This window comes from Moschus berezovskii, chromosome 13 (genome assembly GCF_049115385.1).
Source record: "Moschus berezovskii isolate FMDL1 chromosome 13, NW_MosBer_1.0, whole genome shotgun sequence".
Classification (NCBI taxonomy): Eukaryota; Metazoa; Chordata; class Mammalia; order Artiodactyla; family Moschidae; genus Moschus; species Moschus berezovskii.
Window position 1 is genome coordinate 67796939 of NC_142472.1, and position 21740 is coordinate 67818678.

The 21740-nt window shown below is 46.5% G+C and overlaps 1 protein-coding gene across 1 annotated transcript in view; it reads left to right on the forward strand.

The window, feature by feature from the left end:
- The first annotated feature begins 630 nt into the window (after positions 1-630).
- EBPL (EBP like) overlaps positions 631-21740 on the forward strand; it is a 31129-nt gene continuing 10019 nt past the window's right edge. The window contains exon 1 of the mRNA XM_055426140.2: positions 631-881. Coding sequence (XP_055282115.1) covers positions 711-881 — 171 coding nt within the window. The 5' untranslated portion in view covers positions 631-710. The remainder of the gene's footprint in view (positions 882-21740) is intronic.

Genomic DNA, 21740 nt, shown 5'->3' on the forward strand with positions numbered 1-21740 from the left:
GTCGGACACGACTGAAGTGACTTAGCAGCAGCATGTATGGATGTGAGAGTTAGACTATAAAGAAAGCTGAGCACCGAAGAATTGATGCTTTTGAACTGTGGTGTTGGAGAAAACTCTTGAGAGACCCTTGGACTGCAAGGAGATCCAACCAGTCCATCCCAAAGGAGATCAGTCCTGGGTGTTCATTGGAAGGACTGATGTTGAAGCTGAAACTCCAATACTTTGGCCACCTGATGCGAAGAGGTGACTCATTTGAAAAGATCCTGATGCTGGGAAAGATTGAAGGCTGAGAAGAAAGGGAGGACAGAGGATGAGATGGCTGGATGGTATCACTGACTCGATGGACATGAGTTTGAGTAGGCTCTGGGAGTTGGTGATGGACTGGGAGGCCTGGCGTGCTGCAGTCCGTGGGGTCGCAAAGAGTCGGACACGAGTGAGTGAACAGAACTGGGGACAGGTCTGGTTTCGGCAGTTAAGAAAATTGGTGAGCACGTACCTGAGTTGAGAAAATGTCCGGCTCTGCTGCCTAGGGACTTCGCGGGGCAGCGGGCCTGGAGGGGAAGGCCTCCTTCCGCCCCGCCCCTCGCCGCGCAGCCCCGCCCCCTCGCCGCGCAGCCCCGCCCCCTCGCCGCGCAGCCCCGCCTTCCCGCTCCCTGCTCGCGGGACGATCCCAGCCCAGGTGTGGGCAGTTTACGCTGGGAGCAGGAACCATGCACGCGGGCGGGGAGCTGGGTGCCGCGGCGGGCGGCTCGCTGCTGCTGTGCGCCTCGCTGCTGGCAGTGGGCTGCGCGCTGGGCCTGCGCCTGGGCCAGGGGCGGGGAGCGGTGGACCGCGGGTTGCTCGCCTGGCTCTGCTTCAACGCCCTGGTGCATTTCGCGCTGGTAAGTGTCCTCGCCGATAAGTCCTCGCTTGGGCCCCGAAAACGCGGGCGGACGCCGCCTCTCTTGAGACCCTTTCCTCTAGTTTCCAGGAAAGGACGCGGACGCCAGGGACGCCTTGGCCGCCCCGGGCCCTGTGGCGGGAGACCCGGGATTCACCTGGAGGCCGTGGTGCCCGTGGCCTTTGGCCAGATACTGCACCTCTCCGAGGTCCCAAGGCCGTAGTGCAGCTTCCCTAGGGGTGCCAGTTTCTCTACCAAATTAAAACTAAACCAGGAAGAGCCGAACATTGTTATCCCTCTGCGGTGCTGTTAGTTGGACTGTATGCTTCCGAAAGGCCTTGGCTTGCTTGACTTCGTAACCTGCACATAGATGTTTAAGATAATTGGGAGTTTTTGAATGACCCAAAGGCAGCAGGGAGGGGTGATGAGATACGCTGGGGCCTGAACCAAAACCCCAAACCCACTCCCAAATAGTAATCACCATTTATTGGGTAACTACTGACTGAACTGATTGAATGACTGACTATATGCAGGCCCAGTACTGTGTTTAAAATTTCTGACCTGCGAACACCCCATAAGTCACTTACTATTGTTCCCATTTTACAAAGAAACAAGCCTTGCAAAGTTAGATGACGTCACAGTGCCACACAGCTGGTGTGATTTTCGAAATAACTTAATTAGTCTGACTCCAAAACTTCCACTTTATTTCATGCCAGGCTTTAGGAAACCTGTCCTTAAAACTTCACTCACTTTTTGTATGGCCAGGACGGTTGTTTTTAAGGGATTCTATTGAAAATGCCCCACTTCCTGTGCACGTTCTTCTTAAAGCCTTTTGTTAAACCAGGCAAAATATCTTTTTCCTTTTTTTGCCAATTTGACCTTGGTTAAATCTAGGCAAACCCAAAGCTAATGTGAAGCCAGGGTCTCTACAATCGATTCTACTCTATATCCGCTGGTTTCAATCAACGGAGGACAGAAAATACAAGAAAAAAAAATTCCAGAAATTTCCAAGATGAATTTGCCCTCCTCTGCAACTCCCCCTCCTCTCGCACAACTAGTTACATGGTATTCTGATGCTGGGAAAGGCTGGGGGCGGGAGGAGAAGGGGACGACAGAGAATGAGATGGCTGGATGGCATCACCGACTCTATGGACATGAGTTTGAGTGAACTCCGGGAGTTGGTGATGGACAGGGAGACCTGGTGTGCTGTGATTCATGGGGTCGCAGAGAGTCGGACACGACTGAGCGACTGAACTGAACTGAACTGATGTAGCATTTGCATAGTGTTGGGTATTAAAGGTGAGCTGCTGCTGCTAAGTCACTTCAGTCGTTTCCGACTCTGTGCGACCGGACAGACGGCAGCCCACCAGGCTCCCCTGTCCCTGGGATTCTCCAGGCAAGAACACTGGAGTGGGTTGCCATCTCCTTCAATGTGTGAAAGTGAAGTCGCTCAGTCGTGTCCGACCCTTAGCGCCCCCATGGACTGCAGCCTACCAGGCTCCTCCATCCATGGGATTTTCCAGGCAAGAGTACTGGAGTGGCTTGCCATTGCCTTCTCCAAAAGGTGAGCTAGAGACGATTTAAAGCCTAGGGGATGCTGTCCAGTTATATGCAGATACTACACCGTTTTTACATAAGTGACTGGAGCATGTGGGTTTTGGTGTGCCTGGGAAGCAGTCCCTCTCTGAGGGAGGACCATAGTATTGAGAAAGAAAGCAGAGTCTTGGAGAATCACCTTGGGCTGCAAATGTTTATCAGTTGGGTATGTGCACATATCAGATACTGCTGGAATGGAATGACAAAATCCCTTCTTTCCTAATAGTCAACTTGTGGAGGTTGTAGACGGTAACTATTTCCCTCAACTCCTTTATTTATAGAATTTATTTATTTTTTTTGCTGTGCGGGGTCTTGGTTGCAGCACACATTGATCTCCATTGCAGCATGCAGGATTTTTAGTTGCGGCATGTGGGATCTAGTTTCCTGACCAGGAATCAAACCGTGGCCTCCCTGCATTGGACCACCAGGGGAGTCCCTAAAGAATATTTAAGCCGTCGCTGAACACAAGGTGTCCAAGGAACAGAGGCAGTAAAATAGGTTACAAGGCCCACTTAAAGTGTATTATATTTTAGACACACAGAAAGGGTATAAAAACACTAAAACATACACCCACATGTTCACCACCTGTTTTAAAATTAAAGTCTGCTTTTCAAGGGCCGACTGCCAGGAAGCCCTGGATACATCTCCACTTGTGGCTCTTTGAGGTGCAGCCCATGTATGCCCCACTCTCCTCCTCTATTCTGAAGGAAATTCTTCCCCCACCACCGCCCATGGGCCCATCTTGTGCTGTTTACCTGTCTCAGCTGTGAAACGTCCCACTGTTTTGAATGCACCATACCATACACACCTGAAGTGAAAGTGTTAGTCGCTTGGTCGCATCTGACTCTTTGTGACCCCATGGTCTATAGCCTGCCAAGCTCCTCTGTTCTTAGAATTCTCCAGACAAGAATACTGGAGTGGGTTGCCTTTCCCTTCTACAACGGGTCTTCCCAACCCAGAGATCAAACCCGTGTCTCCTGTATCTCCTAATTGTAGGCAGATTCTTTGCCATCTGAGCCACTGGGAACCTGAATACATACAATAGTCCCTTAATTCTAAAAGGTCCGTCTAGTCAAGGCTATGGTTTTTCCCGTGGTCATGTATAGATGTGAGAGTTGGACTGTGAAGAAAGCTGATCGCCAAAGAATTGATGCTTTTGAACTGTGGTGCTGGAGAAGACTCTTGAGAGTCCCTTGGACTGCAAGGAGATCCAACCAGTCCATTCTAAAGGAGATCAGTCCTGGGTGTTCATTGGGAGGATTGATGCTAAAGCTGAAACTCCAATACTTTGGCCACCTCATGCGACGAGTTGACTCACTGGAAAAGAGTCTGATGCTGGGAGGGATTGGGGGTGGGAGGAGACGGAGACGACAGAGGATGAGATGGCTGGATGGCATCACCGACTTGATGGACATGAGTTTGAGTAAACTCCGGGAGTTGGTGATGGACAGGGAGGCCTGGCGTGCTGTGATTCATGGGGTCGCAAAGAGTCAGACACAACTGAGCAACTGAACTGAATTCTAAAAGGCACTATTTTTTTTGGCATGTTACAACAATCAGTGGCATAACCACTGTGGGTTATTTTATTGATGTATTAAAATGTATATTAAATGTATATATACACACATATTTGAGCTTCTTTATGACTCAGTCAGTAAAGAATCTGCCTGCAGTGCAGGAGAGCCAGATTTGATCCCTGGGTCAAGAATATCCCCTGAAAAAGGAAATAGCAACCCACTCCAGTATTCTTGCTTGGGAAACCCCAAGGACAGAGGAGCCTGGTGGGCTGCAGGCCATGGTTTTGCAAGAGTCAGACACGATTTAGCCAGTAAACCACCACTAAAAAATATTTATTCATTTGTTTGACTGCACCAACTCTTAGTTGCAGCACCCAGAATCTTTTACTTGTGGCATTTGAACTGTTTGAGCAGCATGTGGGATCTAGTTCCCTGACCAGGGAATCCCTTGCATGGAGAGTGTGGAATCATAGCCACTGGATCACCAGGGAAGTCCTTGATATTTTGTGTCTCTGGATTAGGTTGTATCTTAACAGTTGATAATGAAATATGATAAATAAAAGCACGCCCATTAATATTGTCTGGTTGAGCTGACTCCTTACACACAGTGCTTCAACCAGCGTCTTGGTGCACATGTCCTAGAGACTGGTGAGAAGGGCTCTTAGGTGGTGAGGCCTCCAAGGCAAATGCACGTCCATATTATCTTTGAGATGATTGGCGGTTCGGAAATGTGGGCGGAGCTAAGATTTGAATAGAAAGACTGGAGGAGGTCTGAAACCCCAACTCACTTCTTCCCACTGGAACCTGAGCTGTCTCTCCTCACTCCTTTTGCCTTGACTTCTCAAATTGAGGAGATGTCTGGGTCTGTTGGCCACCATCAAATGCTGAGCTTCCCTGTTGCACAGAGATTTAACCAAGCATTGCCAGAGATGGTTCAGCTCCCTGGTGTCCAATCAGACACTGGTTACCTGGGGCTGCAGCTCTGACCTTCAGTTCATTGGTTATGGCTGGGATGGAGGACTGGTTGGTTATCTGTCTGATGGGAGCCATGGTGACAACCATGAAGAAATCAGTCGTTTGGCTCACCGTTGCTCAAAAGGTGCCATGGGTGTTTCCTGCCCTGGTGCTTCATGGGTTTTCCCTCATCTGTGACCTAAGTATAGCATTCTAGGCATGGTCGGGGGCTTCCCAGGTGGCACTAATGGTAAAGAATCTGTCTGCCAATGCAGGAGACACAGACCCAGGTTCAGTCCCTGTCTCAGGAAGATCCCCTGGAATAGGAAATGGCAACCTGCTCCGGTATTCTTTGCTGGAGAATCCCGTGAACAGAGGAGCCTGGTAGGCTACAGTCTGTGAGGTTGCAAAGAGCTGAAAACAACTGAGTGACTGAGCATAGGCAAGGCCAGAGCCTGGAGGCAGGATGTGTATGCCTGTTTGGGAAACATATGGAAATCCAAATTGATTAGACAGAAGATTTACATAGGGTGAGACCCTAGCGACATATGTCCAGCTGATATCTGCAGACCTGGGTGATTATCCTCTTGGTATCTATGGTGGATTGCTTCCATAACCCCCTGGGATACTCAAATCCACAAATTCTGAAGTCCCTTATATAAAGAAGGGGGACAGACTGGAAAGAGAACTTGAATTACAGGTAAGGCTTAGAGTTTTATTCTATGGAAGGAAGCCATGGAAGTGTTTCAGTCAAGGAAGTAAGGAGGGCAAAGCAGATCTTTCAAAAGATAGTTTGTTGGTGGTGTGTTAAGTCACAGTGTAAGGGGTCTGAGATCTTACCCTTCTTCAAGTGAGGTTAGCCTTGTTGATTGCCCAGGCTCCACAGGGCAAGGCAGTGAGGGCCAGGTGGTACCTTCACAGGCTGGGGGTACGTTACAGGAGAGGAACTACCCCCAAATTAGGTTCCCATCTTCTGTGGAGCTGCTGGTGACCTGCTCCTACTTCTCTCTGGAGGAAGACCTTGTCTTTACTCAGCAATGTAAACAGATCTTCTCTGAGGAAGAAGAGGTGAGGTCTTTATCTTCACTACCCTGAAACATCTCAGGAAGGAGAGGTCTCTAAGCCCTACTACTCTGGAATGTCTCCTGACATACATATTCTTTTTTTTTTAATAGATTATTATTTTTTTTACATGTTTTTCTTTTTAAAATAATTTTATTTTTGGCTGTGCTGGGTCTTTGTTGCTGTGCAGCCTTTTTCTCTAGTTGCAGTGTTAGCTGCTCAGTCATGTCCAACTCTGTGGACAGTCCGACCCCATGGACTATAGCCCACTAGGCTCCTCTGTCCATGGGATTCTCCAGGCAAGTATACTGGAGTCGGTTGCCGTTACCTTCTCCAGGGGATCTTCCCGACCCAAGGATCTTGGTTGTGGCACATGAACTGTAGTTGTGGCGTACAGGCACCAGAGCCTGTGGGCTTTAGTAGTTGCGTCCAGAGCCCGTGGGCTTTAGTAGCAGTTTAGTGCTTAGGCTCAGAAGTTGCGCCCCTGGGCTTACTTTCTCCACAGCATGTGGGATCTTAGTTCCCTGACCAGGGATCAAGCTCACATCCTCTGCACTGCAAGGCAGATTCTTAACCATGAGACCACCAGGAATATTCTTAAATTAGTGTGAATGCCTGTGCTTAGACACCCCACCAGACATTGCAAGAACAGGAGATCTTTATGGAAAATTGTCTCCTAACAGATGCAGGGTGGATTGGAAAGGATAGTTCAGGGGCAAGAAGATCAGCTAAAAGGGATTGCAGTATTTTAGGAATGAGAAGAAAGCTGAGCTCAGGTGTGATGGAAGTTAAAATGAGGAGGAAAGCGAAATACAAGAGACTTTGCTGGGAAGAATTTTATGAGTCAGAGTAACCACTTATACATCGGGAGTGGAGATGATCTTGGAGTTTAGAATTTGGCCGACTTGGATAATGTTGATAATGTTAACGAGGACAAGAAAGTCTGATTTTAGAACTGTGAATCTGGGACCCCAGGCTGTAAAATTGAGGGGAAATGGTTAGAAGGCACTGAAAATGTAAGACCCGTTGGAGAGACAGTCAGGGTGGAACAGAGAGTTGGAAGTTCCTCACTGGACTGGAGGAGACACTAGGAAGCCCTGGGGAGAGTGACTTTCGACTAAAACAGAACGGTGAAGAGCCTGGGGGATGACAGCAGAGTCTTTTGATATTGCTATTGAACAACCGGGAAGAGGAAGATCCAGGAAGGATCTTGGGGGCAAGGCCAAGAACAAGATACAGTGCTGGGTCCTGGGAGCCAAAGAAAGGAATTTCAGGATCACTGTGAAATGTGCAGCATTGTTACAGAAATAAAAAGTTCAAAAAGGTGAAGGCTGAGCCTTTTGGGACCAGCCGTCAGGAAGTGGATGTAGATGGCATTGCTTGAATGGAGGCACCAGCAGCCAGGGGCCAGGGCTTAGCAGGTGGGGCAGAGGGGAAGTGGACGCAGCATATGCCAGACTGGCAGGAGATTTGGTGGTGGGAGGAAGGGCAGTGCAGGGGTGTGCCGACTTGAAGAAAAATGGACAGACTTAAGAGCTGTGAGTGTAAGTTGTGTTTTTTTTTTTTTAATTTATTTAATATAGAGAGGTTTTTTTTTTTTTTTTGGCTGCACTGGGTCTTTGTTGCTGCGTGGGCTTTCTCTAGTTGCAGAGAGCAGGGGCTACTCTCTAGTTGGTGTGCACAGGCTTCTCTTACTGGGGAGCTTGGGCTCTAGGCATGTGGGCTTAGTTGCCCCACAACACATGGCATATTCCCCGGCCAGGGATCGAACCCATGTCCCCTGCATTGACAGATGAATTCTTAACCACAGGACCACCACGGTTGTCTGTGAGTCTTAAGTTTTAATTCAGGGACCTTACTGAGGACTGTGAGTGGCCCAGGAGACAGCCTCTCGGGAGCTCAGAAGAAACTGCTCCCAAAAGATAAGGGAAAAGAAAGAAGAAAGAAAGTTAGTCAGTCGTGTCCGACTCTTTGTGACCCACCAGGCTCCTCTCTCCATGGAATTCTCCAGGCAAGAATACTGAAATGGGTTGCCATGAAAGAGCTTATATATGGGTTTTGGCTAGGGAAGACATGCAGTCAAGCATACGTCCTCGATAAAAAAATCACTGCTGGTCACAAAAACAATATCAGTGCTTATCCAACCATATATGTGAAGATGCTTGAATGTGGGCTCATGAAAATTCCTCCTGAGTTGTGCATCCTACAATCTCTGGGGCCTGTTTTTCTGAAGCTCAGTGTGTCTCATGCTGCATTTCACCCCCAGTTCCTCTCGGGGAGCGCGGTCCATCAGCAACTGCAGTGGCTGTTGACTTCATCCTCATAGAGCTGGGTGCTGAGCAACACCCTTTATTCTTCCTTGTTCACGAAGAAAAGTTCAAAAGATACGGCAAGAGCCAGGGAGTTGGGGTTTAAGGTGGGAAGGCCTGAGCGCATGCGTGAGCAGGAGCCTGGTCCAGGGGAGGGTGGACGGCAGAGCTGTGTGCGGGCCCACGTGTTGTCTGGTGTTGGCCGGCCCCGTGAACTGAGGGGAATCGGATGTGCCTGACTCTACCCCTGGTCCTCTGCTCAGACCCCTAGACTAGCCATTCCCACCCTCTCGTGACTGCAGCACCACTCGGGCTTGTCCATCAGGATGCAGGACAGTTGTCACGGGACGTCTGGGCTCTGTAGTCTCTCCATTCATTCTGCCTTAACGCCCAAGCATCGTCTTTCTTCAAGAAATCCTGAGGCTGCTTACCTCCCTATTAATCGGTGTATTTTGGACATTACCCTTTTCCGTTTCACACTGCCATCTGTTCTTTGCCTTCACGGCAGTAACTTCAGCCTCTGATCTTGGGACTTTCTAAAACTGTCTTCCTCCCACTACTTTGTCATGAGGTCTGAAGCTGCCTTTTAACTCACTGTTGCTGTCTGCTGTTTTCCTTTCCGTTTTTGGCATCATTGTCTTCATCAGTTTTGCTCTGAGATAGATATCCCCTCTGGTAAATGAATTTATAGTCCTTGTGCTGTTTGGTAAGCCTGGTGAATCACAGTTGGTTTAGCTATGTATTAAGAGTAATGGTTCATGCTGGTTAGTTTTGTTGTCACCTTGACTGGGCCATGGGGTGCCCAGATATTTTGACAAACGTTTTTCTGGGTGTTTCTGTGAAGGTGTTTTGGATGAAGTTAATACTTACATTGGTAAAGCAGAATGCCCTCCCTAACACGAGTGGGCCTCATCCCGTCAGCTGAAGGCCTGTTGCTGTTCAGTCGCTCTGTCATTCTGACTCTGCGACCCCATGGACTGCAGCACGCCAGGCTTCCCTGTCCTTCACTGTCTCCCGGAGTTTGCTCATGTCCACTGATTCAGTGATGCCATCCAGCCATCTCATCCTCTGTCGTCCCCTTCTCCTCCTGCCCTCAATCTTTCCCAGCATCAGGGTCTTTTCAAATGAGTCAGCTCTTTACATCAGGTGACCAAAGTATTGGAACTTCAGCTTCAGCATCAGTCCTTCCAATGAATATTCAGGATTGATTTCCTTTAGGATTGACTAGTTTGATCTCCTTGGTGTCCTGACTGGAACAAAAACCTGGTCTTCCCTCAAGTCAGGAAGAAAGCCTCCTACCTGATTGCCTTCACGCTGAGACATTGGCTTTTTACTGCCTTTTGACTCAAACTGAAACAAGGACTTTTCCTGAATCTCAAGCCTGCTGGCCTTTGGACTAGATCTGTACCATTGGCTCCGTCTGTTCTCAGGCCTCTGCTTGGATTAGAGCTCCATTGGCTTTTTTGGGTCTCCAGCTTGCTGACTCAACCTCAGGTCGTGGGACTTGTCAGCCTTCATAATTGCTTAAGCCAGTTCCTTATGATAAATCTAGGTTCATAGATATATAGACATATATACACATAAATTTAGGTACAGATCTAATCTCCTGGTGATTCTGTTTATGGTGTCAAATTAAAGCCTAAAGAATAGCGCCCAGAATGAACCACTATCCATTATTTAGGGTGGTAGACAGTCCTCGTACTTCTACAGACCAGGATTCAGTCTGTTTTCTAACATGATGAAGAATGTTCCTTAGAAATTGGGATGGCTGTCCATGTAGCCACATCTCAGAATGACATATTATTCCTCATTTCCACAAAATTTGAGTGCCTACTGGGGTACCTGTGTCTAGACACAAAATAAATGACCCTTGTCCTCTCAGAGTTTATGGATTAGCAGATTTTTTTCTTATTATTTCATGTGGAAAACAATATTTATTAGTATCAGTTTAGTTCAGTCGCACAGTCGTGTCCGACTCTTTGCGACCCCATGAATCATAGCACGCCAGGCCTCCCTGTCCATCACCAACTTCTGGAGTTCACTCAAACTCATGTCCATCAAGTCAGTGATGCCATCCAGCCATCTCATTCTCTGTCGTCCCCACCTCCTCCCACCCCCAATCCTTCCCAGCATCAGAGTCTTTTCCAATGAGTCAACTCGTCGCATGAGGTGGCCAATTTATTAGTATAAGTATTAATAATATTTATTAATGACACTCAATATGAGAAATTTCCCATATGAGAGATTTCCTTTGTAGATAAGGGCTAGGAGAAGCTTAGTTTCTTTTTAAAAAATCAGTCTATTTCTCTCTGATGGCAAGAACAAAATAAATGTTTCTCCTTTTCACTTTGGCTGCTTGGATGCTCAGAACCATACTTAAGCTCTATCATAACAAAAGATAGTCTACATATAGATGTTTCTATTGTCCCCGATCCAAATTCTTATGTGTATTTTACCATTTAGTGGAATGTTTTTGTTGTAATTAACCTAAAATCTTTTGTAAAAGGAGAAAGCCTGTAAATCCTTCAAAAAATTTTAATGCAACTAATTTCCTTTGAAATAAAAATATTCCAGGGAAATTTTTCTTTTTTTATAACACTATAACACTTTTTTCTTTTATAACACTAAACACAATTTGTAACTGTTTTGTCTTCCTCTGTCTCCAGAACATGGCCTGGTGCCTGGTGTGTAGGAGCTGTTCTGGGATATTTGTTAATAATGAATGGAAGACTGATTCTATTCATTTAATTTTTAGCAGCATCTACTGTTTACATTTTTAACCTCTTATTGCTCAGATATCTAAAATGTCAGTTCTTGGACTTCCTTTGTGGTCCACACTCCTGGTGCAGGGGTCATGGGTTCAATCCCTGGTCAGGGAACTAAGATCCCATATGCCACTTGGCCAAAAAAAAAAAAAGTGGTTAAAACGCCAGTTCTTTTTCTATGTCAGACAGTCTTTTAAAACAAAATTTGTTTAATTATTTATTTCCACAATAATTGTAAAAAAAAAACAAAACATATATCTAAAAGGAAGAAAGTGAAGTCGCTCAGTCATGTCCGACTCTTTGCAATTACATGGACTGTAGCCTACCAGGCTCCTCCATCCATGGGGTTTCCCAGGCAAGAATACTGGAGTGGATTGCCATTTCCTTCTCTAGGGGATCTTTCCAACCCAGGGATCGAACCTGGGTCTCCCTCATTACAGGCATATGCTTTACCGTCTGAGCCACCAGGGAAGCATGGCAACCCACTCCAGTACTCTTGCCTAGAAAATCCCACGGACTGAGGAGCCTGGTAGGCTACAGTCCATGGGGTCGCAAAGAGTCGGAAACAACTGAGTGACACTTCACTTCAAAAAGGAAGAAAAGTTAAAATTACTTACAGATAATTATTGTTAGTATTCTTAAAAATAGTCTTCCAGAATTTAAATGAATATATATATCCATATAAATATTTTTCAGGATCCTTTTTACAAAAATGTGATCATATTATTCATTCTTTGTTGCTTTTTTCATTTAGCTGTGTTCAGTGACTATCTGTTTGAGTCTCTTGAACTAGTAATACCTCATAAATTTAAATAACTGCTAGGATTCCATTATACTTCATGTATAATCTATTTCACCAATCCTAAATTGTTGGACTTACAGGCTTTTCCCAGTTGCTGGCAATTATATTGAATGTTCTCTGTACATTTTTATGCGGTTGTCTTAAGTGTTTACCCAGGATGAATCCTGAAAAGTATAGTTGCTTGCTGTAAGGGAAGCTCAGGGCTTCCCTGGTGGCTCAGTTGGTAAAGAATCTGCCTGCAATGCAGGAGACCTGAGTTTGATCCCTGGGTTGGGAAGATCCCCTGGAGAAGGAAATGGCAAGTGATTCCAGTATTCTTGCCTGGGAAACACCATGGACAGAGGAGCCTGGCGGGCTACAGTCCATGGGGTCACAAGAGTCAAATATGACTTTGCGACTAAACCAAGGGAAGCCAGTGTTTGAAGATCCCAGAAACGTGATCCCCATTTGTAGTCCCATCAGCTACTTTCTCCCAGTCGTCCAGTAGAAGATAGCAGGATTGTATCTGGTACCTCTGGCTTTATCTGACCTTTGACAGCTGGCCCTGCTTCTGCCACCATGATGGCAACCAACTCCAGCTTCACTGGGTCCCATCCAGGCAGCTTCTGCTCCCAGCCCCTGCCCCAGGCCCCTCACATGCCACTCAGGTGTGAGGTCCTGGGGTCCCACTCAGCTCCCACACCCCTGCCCACGGGATGAACCTTTGACAATGGTTTTTGGGAACCACAGGATAAATTCTTCCCTCCTCACCCAAGAGGAACTCCCCAAAGAAGCAATAGTTCATACAGTCTCTGGACAAGTGTAAGATTGAGACATCAGTTAGCTTGTTACTAAGCAGCTTTACTAAGTTGCTAAAGGCACTAATGTAGCCTTGTACCTGATTCATGCCTCTCCTTGGTCCCATTTCCCATTTCTCCGCCTCTGCCTCCTTGGGACAGCGATCCCCGTAGAAATAGTAGAACACAGTATAATACCTCCTCACTTAAAGTGAGGTCATGAGTGTGGACCTTCTCCCAATAATGACTGGTGCCTTACAAAGGAGGAATTTGGACACGGAGAGAATGCCATGTGAACTCGAAGGAATCGATCAGAGTAAGGCTCCTTCACGCCAAGGAGCACCAAAGAGCACCATCAAACCCCTGGAAGGTTTAGGGGAGCGGGGCACAAGACAGATTCCCCATGCACCCCTGGGAAGAAACCAGCCCTGCTTACAGGTTGATCCTGCACATCCAGCCTCCAGAACTGTGACACAGTTAAGTGTTTGCGGTTTTAAGTCACCCGATCTGTGGTACTTTTCTGTGGCAGCCCAATCGAACAACGACACCGTGCTTCCTGGTAACTTAACTTGATGCAGAGTGTCGATTTGTTCTGGGCCTCCCCTGACCTCTCCTACATTTTAATTGTCAGAATCAGATTGGATTCACGCCCTCTTTCTGAATTGGTGCTCTCGGAGAATAAGAACGTGGTCCTGGGGCCAGCTCAGGTCTGTTCAGATTGTGATGTTTTGCAAGGGCTGCTTCGTAGGCCAGCCACCAGCCCGTGCGCTGCCTGCCTCCTTGTCCCTCCCGATCCTCAGATCCGAGCACCCGCAGCCAAAGGAGCGGCTGTCACAGTGTAGACGTCCAGTCCGTGGAGGGCACAGTGTGCGTCATGCCCCACACATCCAGAGGAACGCCCAGGACTGCGTGTGGAAAGTGAGAAACTGCCGTAGTCTAGGAGGGGCGTTTAGGAGCCAAGTAGCCCAGTCTCCCCCTTGAAATAGGACTTTTCTCACAGTCCAGACAGACATCCTCGGGTCAGCCACCTGGGCTTGGAAATGTTCAGTGGGTGCCATCTTTCCCAAATAGAATAGCTCTAGTTACAGGAAGAAGTGGCCTTACGTTGAGCTGAGACTCCCCATTTTGATCTCTCTGGGTTCGGCTTGTGCCGTCTTCTGTAGCCCAAGGGAGGCCGAGTCCTGTGTGCGCTCCGCCGTTTCTCGTGGCCTGGTTTCCTGGCTCTTTTCCGTCCTGTCCCTCACCCTCACACACACCACAGGCTGCCTTCCAAGCCTGGAAGGCAGCGCTGTTCCAGAGGAGCTCTGACTCAAGCCTGGGGTGGAGTGGGAAGGCGGGGGAGCATGGGCTTTGGGGTCCGACAGGTGTGCTGGTGCGGCCGGCTCTGTCTTTTCCCACCTGTGAAATCCTGGGCATCGCCCATTTTCCCGCTGGAAATCCTTTCTGTCATGCAGAGAGGAAGGAAGAAATATACGTGCATTATGAAATATCGTGGTGGTTTCGTGACTCAGTTGTGTCCAACCCTTTGTGATTCCATGGACTGGAGCCCGCCAGGCTCCTCTGTCCATGGGATTTCCCAGGCAAGAATACTGGAGCAGGTTGCCATTCCCTTTTCCAGGGGATCTTCCCAACCCAGGGATCAAACCCAGGTCTCCTGCATTGCAGGCAGATTCTTTACTGACTGAGCCACCAGGGTATGTGCGTTAAATATGTGTGAGAAATACAGGCTGAGGAGGCTTTGCAGAGCACATACAGAAAAACCAAAATTCTCACTGCAGTGATTTCCCCCTTTACTGCTGCTGCCAAGTCACTCAGTCGTGTCTGACTCTCTGCGACTCCATGGACTGTAGCCTGCCAGGCTCCTCTGTCCATGGGATTTCCCAGCCAAGAATACTAGAGTGGGTTGTCATACCCTCCTCCAGGGGATCTTGCCAACCCAGGGATCAAACCTGAGTCTCCTGCAGCTCCTGTATCAAAGGCAGATTCTTTACTGCTGAGCACCAGGGAAATTATTTGTTTACTCGTACTTGTATTTTGCATTAAACTCCTTTGGCAGCGAAGAGAAATAAAAAGCAAAATAATATGTTTTGTTTTTCTAAGGGAGGGAGAAAGGAAACTTTCTTTCTGGGTTTCCTTATTGTGTTAGTCTCTTTAGGCTGCTGTAACAAAATGCCACACACTGGGTGGCTTACAAACAACAGAAATTTCTTTCTCACAGTTTTGGAGCCTGGAAGTCCGAGATCAGGACCCAGATTTGAGATGTCTACCCCAAATTTGTAGACGTAAAGTATGGAACTAATATTTTCTTCAAATGGTTGTTGAAAGGATTAAATAAACTTTGTAATTTAGGGCAGGTCTTCTCAAACTTGACTGTGCCCAGGAATCCCCGTAAGTCTGGGCTAGGGTCTGACAGTGCACACAAGCTCCCAGCTGGTGCCCGAGCTGGTGCCCATGAATAGCAAGGATGTAGGTCACTGCGCCCGGAGCTTCGCGGAGTCCAGTCAATGTCCACTCTTCTTCTGTCTCTTGTGTGACCCCTCCTCACCATCCTTCTTACTTGGGTTAAGTTTTAATTTTCATCCTGTCCCTAAGTAATAATGTGATAATACACATGTCCAATAAACATGAGCCTGGGAAGGTTTCAAATCTAAGAAGTAACTGCCTCAGCAAAGGAGGGTATATTCTTTAAAGGGGAGAAGTGGTTTTTAAGTCCTAAAGGAAACACTAAGCCGTGTTGTAGGAACAGTAGAACTTGTGTGGCTGTGTGATTCCCGGACTTGTGTAAGGGCCAGCATGGTCCATTGTTAATATCGGCAACGGCCCACCTGCTAGGACCGAATGGAATGGTGCCATCGAATGGAGGTCGTCGGCTCATTAAGCGGATGACAGCTGGGCAGCATATATTCATGAAGTCAGTAAAGCCTTGTCTTTGAGGGGCTGTAGGAGACTGAAGCAGCTGATCCGTCCAGAAACAGTGACGTGTGCTGTTGCCATGACATGGAAAAATCAAGTCCGATTAGGCTGAGGTTTTATGAGTCAGATCAGTAAATGCTAATACATTTTGACAGGATTTATTTATTGATTCTATTCTTACTCCACTTTATTCTCCCACTCTTAACGCATTGCAGTTTTTCTGGCTCTTCATTCAAACATGTTTTTTTTTTAAACTTCGCAAATATATTTAACTATAAATTCAGCCTTTACAAACACAAATTACAAAGAAGAAAATGTATGTTCTCTTTTATTTCTATAAAGCCTGTAAAGACTTATAAATTTTTTTCTTTAAGGGTGAAATGAGTAAATTCAGCGTTCTTTACAAATTGGTCATTGAGTTATAAATAGAAGAAACTTGCCCAGCTCAAGCTTGTTTTTAAATCTGAGCTTTGACTTGTAGCTGTCTCAAAGTCTATAAAATGCATTGTTAGAACTACATGTCTGGAACACATTAAGTGAAAAATGAGATGAGACCAGCGTTTTTTGTTTTTTTTTTTCTTCACTTCAAGGCATGTGAGATCTTAGTTCCCTGACCAGGAATTGAACATTGGAAATACAGAGTATTAAACCACTGAACCGCCAGGGAAGTCTTGCCTTTGTCTCTAAATTTATTTGCCATGATTCATTTTAGCTTTTAAGTTGATTTTGTTAGCAGTTCAATTAGACAGTATAGTCCAGTCACATTTTAGAGCATTTAATATGAATTAAATGGTTTTTAAACCAAAATTCCTGATGCATTGAACTTAAAATCTTTTAAGTTAATAAACATTGTAGAATTGTCCTCATCACCCTCTAGGTTGATAGTAGGAAAACTAACAGCAGGGAGAAAGTATTTTAAATATTTATAGCTATATAATAACATATACATGAAAAATTTCCTGAAGGCTACTGTGGAAGTCAAGCAGTGATATCTCTGGGGGGTGAGATTGGGGATCAGAAGAGAAAGAGACTTTTACCTTTTTGTAAATTTTTTTTAACTTACAGCATGCATCACTTCGGTAATTTTTAATAGTTAAAATGGTAATGGTACACCACCAGAAAGGATGTCAGAAGAGTAAAGGAAAGGGTGATGGGAAGTCAGCACGCCGTGGGGGTTGGGAGCACCGATTGTGGCAAGGACAGGTGAGTTGAACCGGAAAAAAGCCCTTATCAGGGTGAGCCCCAGCAGGAAAGACCCGGCCTGCCAGCACAGGAGATGCAGGAGAAGCGGGTTTGATCCCAGTGTCGGGAAGATCCCCTGGAGGAAGGCATGGCAATCCATGGCAGTATTCTTGCCTGGGAAATCCCACAGAGAAGCCTGGTGGGCTACAGTGCATGGAGTCACAAAGAGTCAGACGTGACTGAAACGAACTTAGCATGCACACAGAGGGTGAGTGGGAGCCCACTCAGTGCGGCCTCTCTGCAAACTTGACAACACGGAGAGTTCCCTCAGCGTGTCACCCGGAGCCAGGAGGACACAGGGGCTAGCATGTCAAAGGGCACAGGTAGTTTAAAAAGGGACTCCTAACACCAAGACCGTTTCCCTTTCTTTTTGCGGTCATGGCCATTGGCTCTCCTTGCTTTTAATCCTTGTTTCGTGTTTGTGTGTGTGTCCGTGTCCCTGTGTGTGTCCGTGTGTGTGTGTGTGTAGGACACGTTGGGGCTGGTGAGAAGTGTGAGGGCAGAGGACCTCTGGGACCACGGGGTCCTGAGATGTGAATCCAGAAACGCAAGGGACAGCAGTTCACTTTTGACAAAGTGCTGTATGTTGTTCAATCAGTCGTGTCCAGCTCTTTGCAGCCCCAAGGACTGCAGCACGCCAGGCTTCCCTGGCCTTCGCCATCTCCAGGACTTTGCTCAGATTCACATCCAGTGAGTCAGTGACACTGTCTAACCGTGAACAGTATGAAAAGGTGCTATATATATATATATATATTTTAAGTATTTATTTATTTTATGTATTTGACTGCACCAGGTATTAGTTGTGGCACGTGAGATCTAATTCCCTGACCAGGGACCAGGGATCAAATCTGGGCCCCCTGAGTTGGGAGTGGGCAGAGTCCTAGCCCCTGGACCACCAGGCAAGTCCCATGTATCTTTCTTTAAATTAAGCTTTGCTGTGAAAAATTTTAAACATGCACAGATGCAGAGAGACTAGTGTGCCGAGCAGGTTCAGTGTTTTCAGATTTTGCTGCACTTGCTTCATTTGTCACTTTTTTCTTTTTCTCCCTCCCTTCCCCCCCACCCCTTCCTTTTTCTTTCATTATTGCTGAAGTATTTCAAGGGAACCCAGACCTCCTGTCATGTTGCCCCTACATCATGAGTGAGTTTCTCTCTAAAGATTCAGGCTGTGCTTCTTAGGGGACAGGTGTCTGCCTCTCAGACAGTGGTAGGAGTTATTGCACTCACTCCGAAATTCTTGATGACAGCCTCAAGCCCAGTCAGTCAGTCGGGGAGTCTGCCCTGGTGGCTGCCATGAGCCTGGCCTTCCCGTGACTGATGACCAGTGGCAGGTGTGGGACGCACAGCCCACTCCTACTTGGAAGGCTGGGACTTACACAGCGCTGACCCCACAACCCTGCATGGGGCCCCTTCCTCCACGCCTGGCCCCGCACTGAGGCGCTTCGCCTGGGCCACTGCTCAGTGAGGTCGGTGGACCCAGCGCCGCACTCGGGGCTTCCAGTCAGCGGGCGACACTCTGCGGAAAGGTGGAGATATGACCTGACTCTGCTCGTCACTGTGTCATTCAGTTCTTCGTTCATCGGACGTCTGTTGAGAGCTTCACTCTGTTGCTTTATATCGATGAGGGAGTTGAAACTCAGAGAGGTCAAGGTAGCAGGGAATATGAGAAATAAAATCCGATGTATTTTTTTTTTTGCTCAAGCTCACCCAGATCTCCAGCCTGCAGCACAGGGCGCTTACCCCTCCACCTGTTCAGGCCCTCCTTCCCAGTTAAGCAACACCCTACTGATGGCCTTTACTGCTTACCAAGCACCTTTCATCTGGTCCTTAAAATCTCCACATAGCTGTTGAGCTCAAACATGAATTTTAGTTCTGGCTGGCTAGTTCTTCACCATATAGTATGATTAAAGACTTTTGGAGCTGATAACCTCCCAAGTTTATTCTGCAAGTTAGTATAAATTTCGTCTTCCAGAGCCTGGACATAATTTTAACAGGGAAGGAAAAGCGCTTTATAGTTCATTTGATATAAAATATGAATTCATGGATGGGAGTAAGTCTGTTTCCATTCTCTAAAATTCTACAGGTAATTTTGGCTCTTGGCAAATAGTAACTAATGTTTCCAGTGACTTTGATCTTGATCTTAGATCCAGGTCCCCATCCTGCATTTACCCACAGAATTGCTCCTGAGGAAAGAACCAGACAGGATGTCAGGGTCCGGGTTTGCCAATGGCTCCAGTTGAAGAGGTTGCTCGTGGAAGTCATGAGATCAACAGCCTAATTTTGGGAAGTCCTTTATCTCACAGATAGGTGGACTGAGCCCCACAGAGGGTCATATTCAGCTCAGCCTCATTATTCATACTGGCCAGACCAGGAGATGTATTTTTGTCTAGAAAGTTCCCCATCCATGCCAGGGAAGTGATGTGGACTTCCTATGGGTCTGCTAAAAAAAAAAAAAAATCAGCTGGTGAGAATAAGGAGCTACAAAGTAGATAGGGAGTACTTGTTTAGAAACATTGTTTATCTCATTTGTAATTTTTAAAAATCTGCTTTAAGGAATAGGATTTTCATGTATGCTCTGAAATAAACCATACTTTAGGTACTTACAGAATGTTAAGAAAAGGGAAAATAGGGCTTCCCTGGTGGCTCAGTGGTAAAGAGTCCACCTGCCAATGCAGGGACACCGGTTCCATCCCTGATCCAAGAAGATTCCACTTTGCCGTGGAACAACTAACCCTGTGTGTCATAGGTGCTGAGTCCACTCTCTGCAGCTACTGAGGCCCGTATGCCTAGAGCGTGTGCTCCTCAACAAGAGAAACCACTGCAGTGAGAAGCCCTCGAGCCTCAAGAAAGAGTAGCCCCCGCTCGCTGGCAACTGGAGAAAGCCCAAGCACAGCAATGATGACCCTGCACAGCCATAAATAAATACATAAATCTTTAAAAAAAAGAAAAGAGAAACCAGCTTCAAGCCTCTGTTCAGCAAAGACTGGAATGGACAAGAAGCTGTAAGATTATGTTAATGAGATGGGGAGAAAGTAGGGTTTCTTCTCTCAATTAGAGAAAAAGAAAGGCAATTACAAACTGTGGCATAAACCAAAATATCTTATAAGAAAGTCCTGGCCCAAAGTCGAAGGAAACTAAAATGTAGCATGATTTTGAGAGATGTGTGAATGTAAGAAAGAATATTCCATTTGTCATATTCTTCTTAAGTGGCAGAAATACTGATTTGTAGAGTAAGAAGTTGTGGCCTGTTGCAGTGAACACTGTTTATATAATCACCATATTGTCAATAGAGCATTGACTGACTTTTCAGCTTTGAGAATCTACTTATGGATAAAATGGGGAGGACAAATACATTTACAGAACAAGAATGTGATCAATCTCAGCAGCATACAAAGTGGACAGAGGCTGAGAGAAGTGGGGAGGAGCGGGAGGGAGCTTGCTGGGGGTTCTCATACTTGCCTGATATCACAGAAGTCCATATACTGCACAGCACTGATGAAGGACAAATTCGGGATAACCGAAGAATTAAAGAGAAGTCACGTAACTGTTAAAGGAGTTCAGAACACGCCACGCCAAATTGTGCCACTTTGGCACGTTGATGATTCTGAACAGAAGCAGCTGAGGAGCAGTAGGTGCAGAGGGCTCTCTGCTCTTCCTGCTTTCTGTCTCAAACCAGGTCTTTGAATTTCCCCTGAGAAAGGTGCCCGCCCTTTACCAGGAGGAAAAGAACGTTCATTTCACTGGGGACTGGGAGTCAGTGCTGATGTGGTCCTGTGCAAATAGCCCGACTAAAATAACCCTTGTCTTCCATTAGTTTCTCCCTGTGTACTTCCTGGGGACAGTAGTCCTCAGCCCGAGCCCCCTGGTCTCTTCATGTCCCTGCAGTTACTGGTCTTTAGGTAAAAAGGCATATGAGTTTTGGGGGCTGACAGCTTTTTCAGGTCATTTTCCTTTTGAAGAGTCCCATGTACATGCCAACATAGGAAATCAAATGTGTCTGCTTTTCTTTTTAATCCATTTATGTCAATTAATTCTTAAACCAGCTTACAGAACCTAAGAGGGGAGGAAGAAGTTTTTCCTCCCTTACATTATCAAAAATTGGATGGAGGGAAGGGAAGGGGAAACAGTATAATTTATAACATAATTTTTCAGGATAGGCAGTTAATAGTGGGCCTTCCCCAGTAGCTCAACTAGTAAAGAAACCACCTGCAATGCAGGAGACACCGGTTAGGTTCCTGGGTGGGGAAGATCCCCTGGAGAAGGGGTAGGCTACCCACTCCAGTAGTCTTGGGTTCTGTTGCGGCTCAGACGGTAAAGACTCCACCTGAGTGTGGGAGACTGGGTTTGATCCCTGGGCTGGGAAGATCACCTGGAGGAGGGCATAGCCACCCACTCCAGTATTCTTGCCTGGAGAATCCCTGTGGACAGAGGAGCCTGATGGGCTACAGTCCATGGGTTCGCAACGAGTCAGACATGACTGATCGACTAAGCACAAAGAAATAGTAATAGAATTAGTAATATAAGTGTAAAGATAGTTGCCAGAACTACAGTTAGAAGTGGTTAAAACTGGTAGCCTCTGGGGAGTTGTACTAGAAGTGAGCTTAGGGTTTAGGCAGAGACACTGTTCTGATGTCATAAGTGATTGTTTTGGTAAAGAGAAACAAAAAGTTGTATTGACCAGCAACAAAATTTTTTTAAAGGAACAACATAATCAGATATCTTAGAGAATCCTAGTTAATCCAGTTTTTGAAATTTTAGGCAAAGGAACATTTCTCTGATGAGGAAATGCTAAATTGCAGAGATTTCCTTACCCAAAAATTTAAATACAGCCTGTAAGCATTTTTAATTTTCCTAAATTTTCCCTCATGCCGGAGGAAAGAACTAGTTCCTGCTCTGATAGTGATACTTACAATGTGCCAGATTT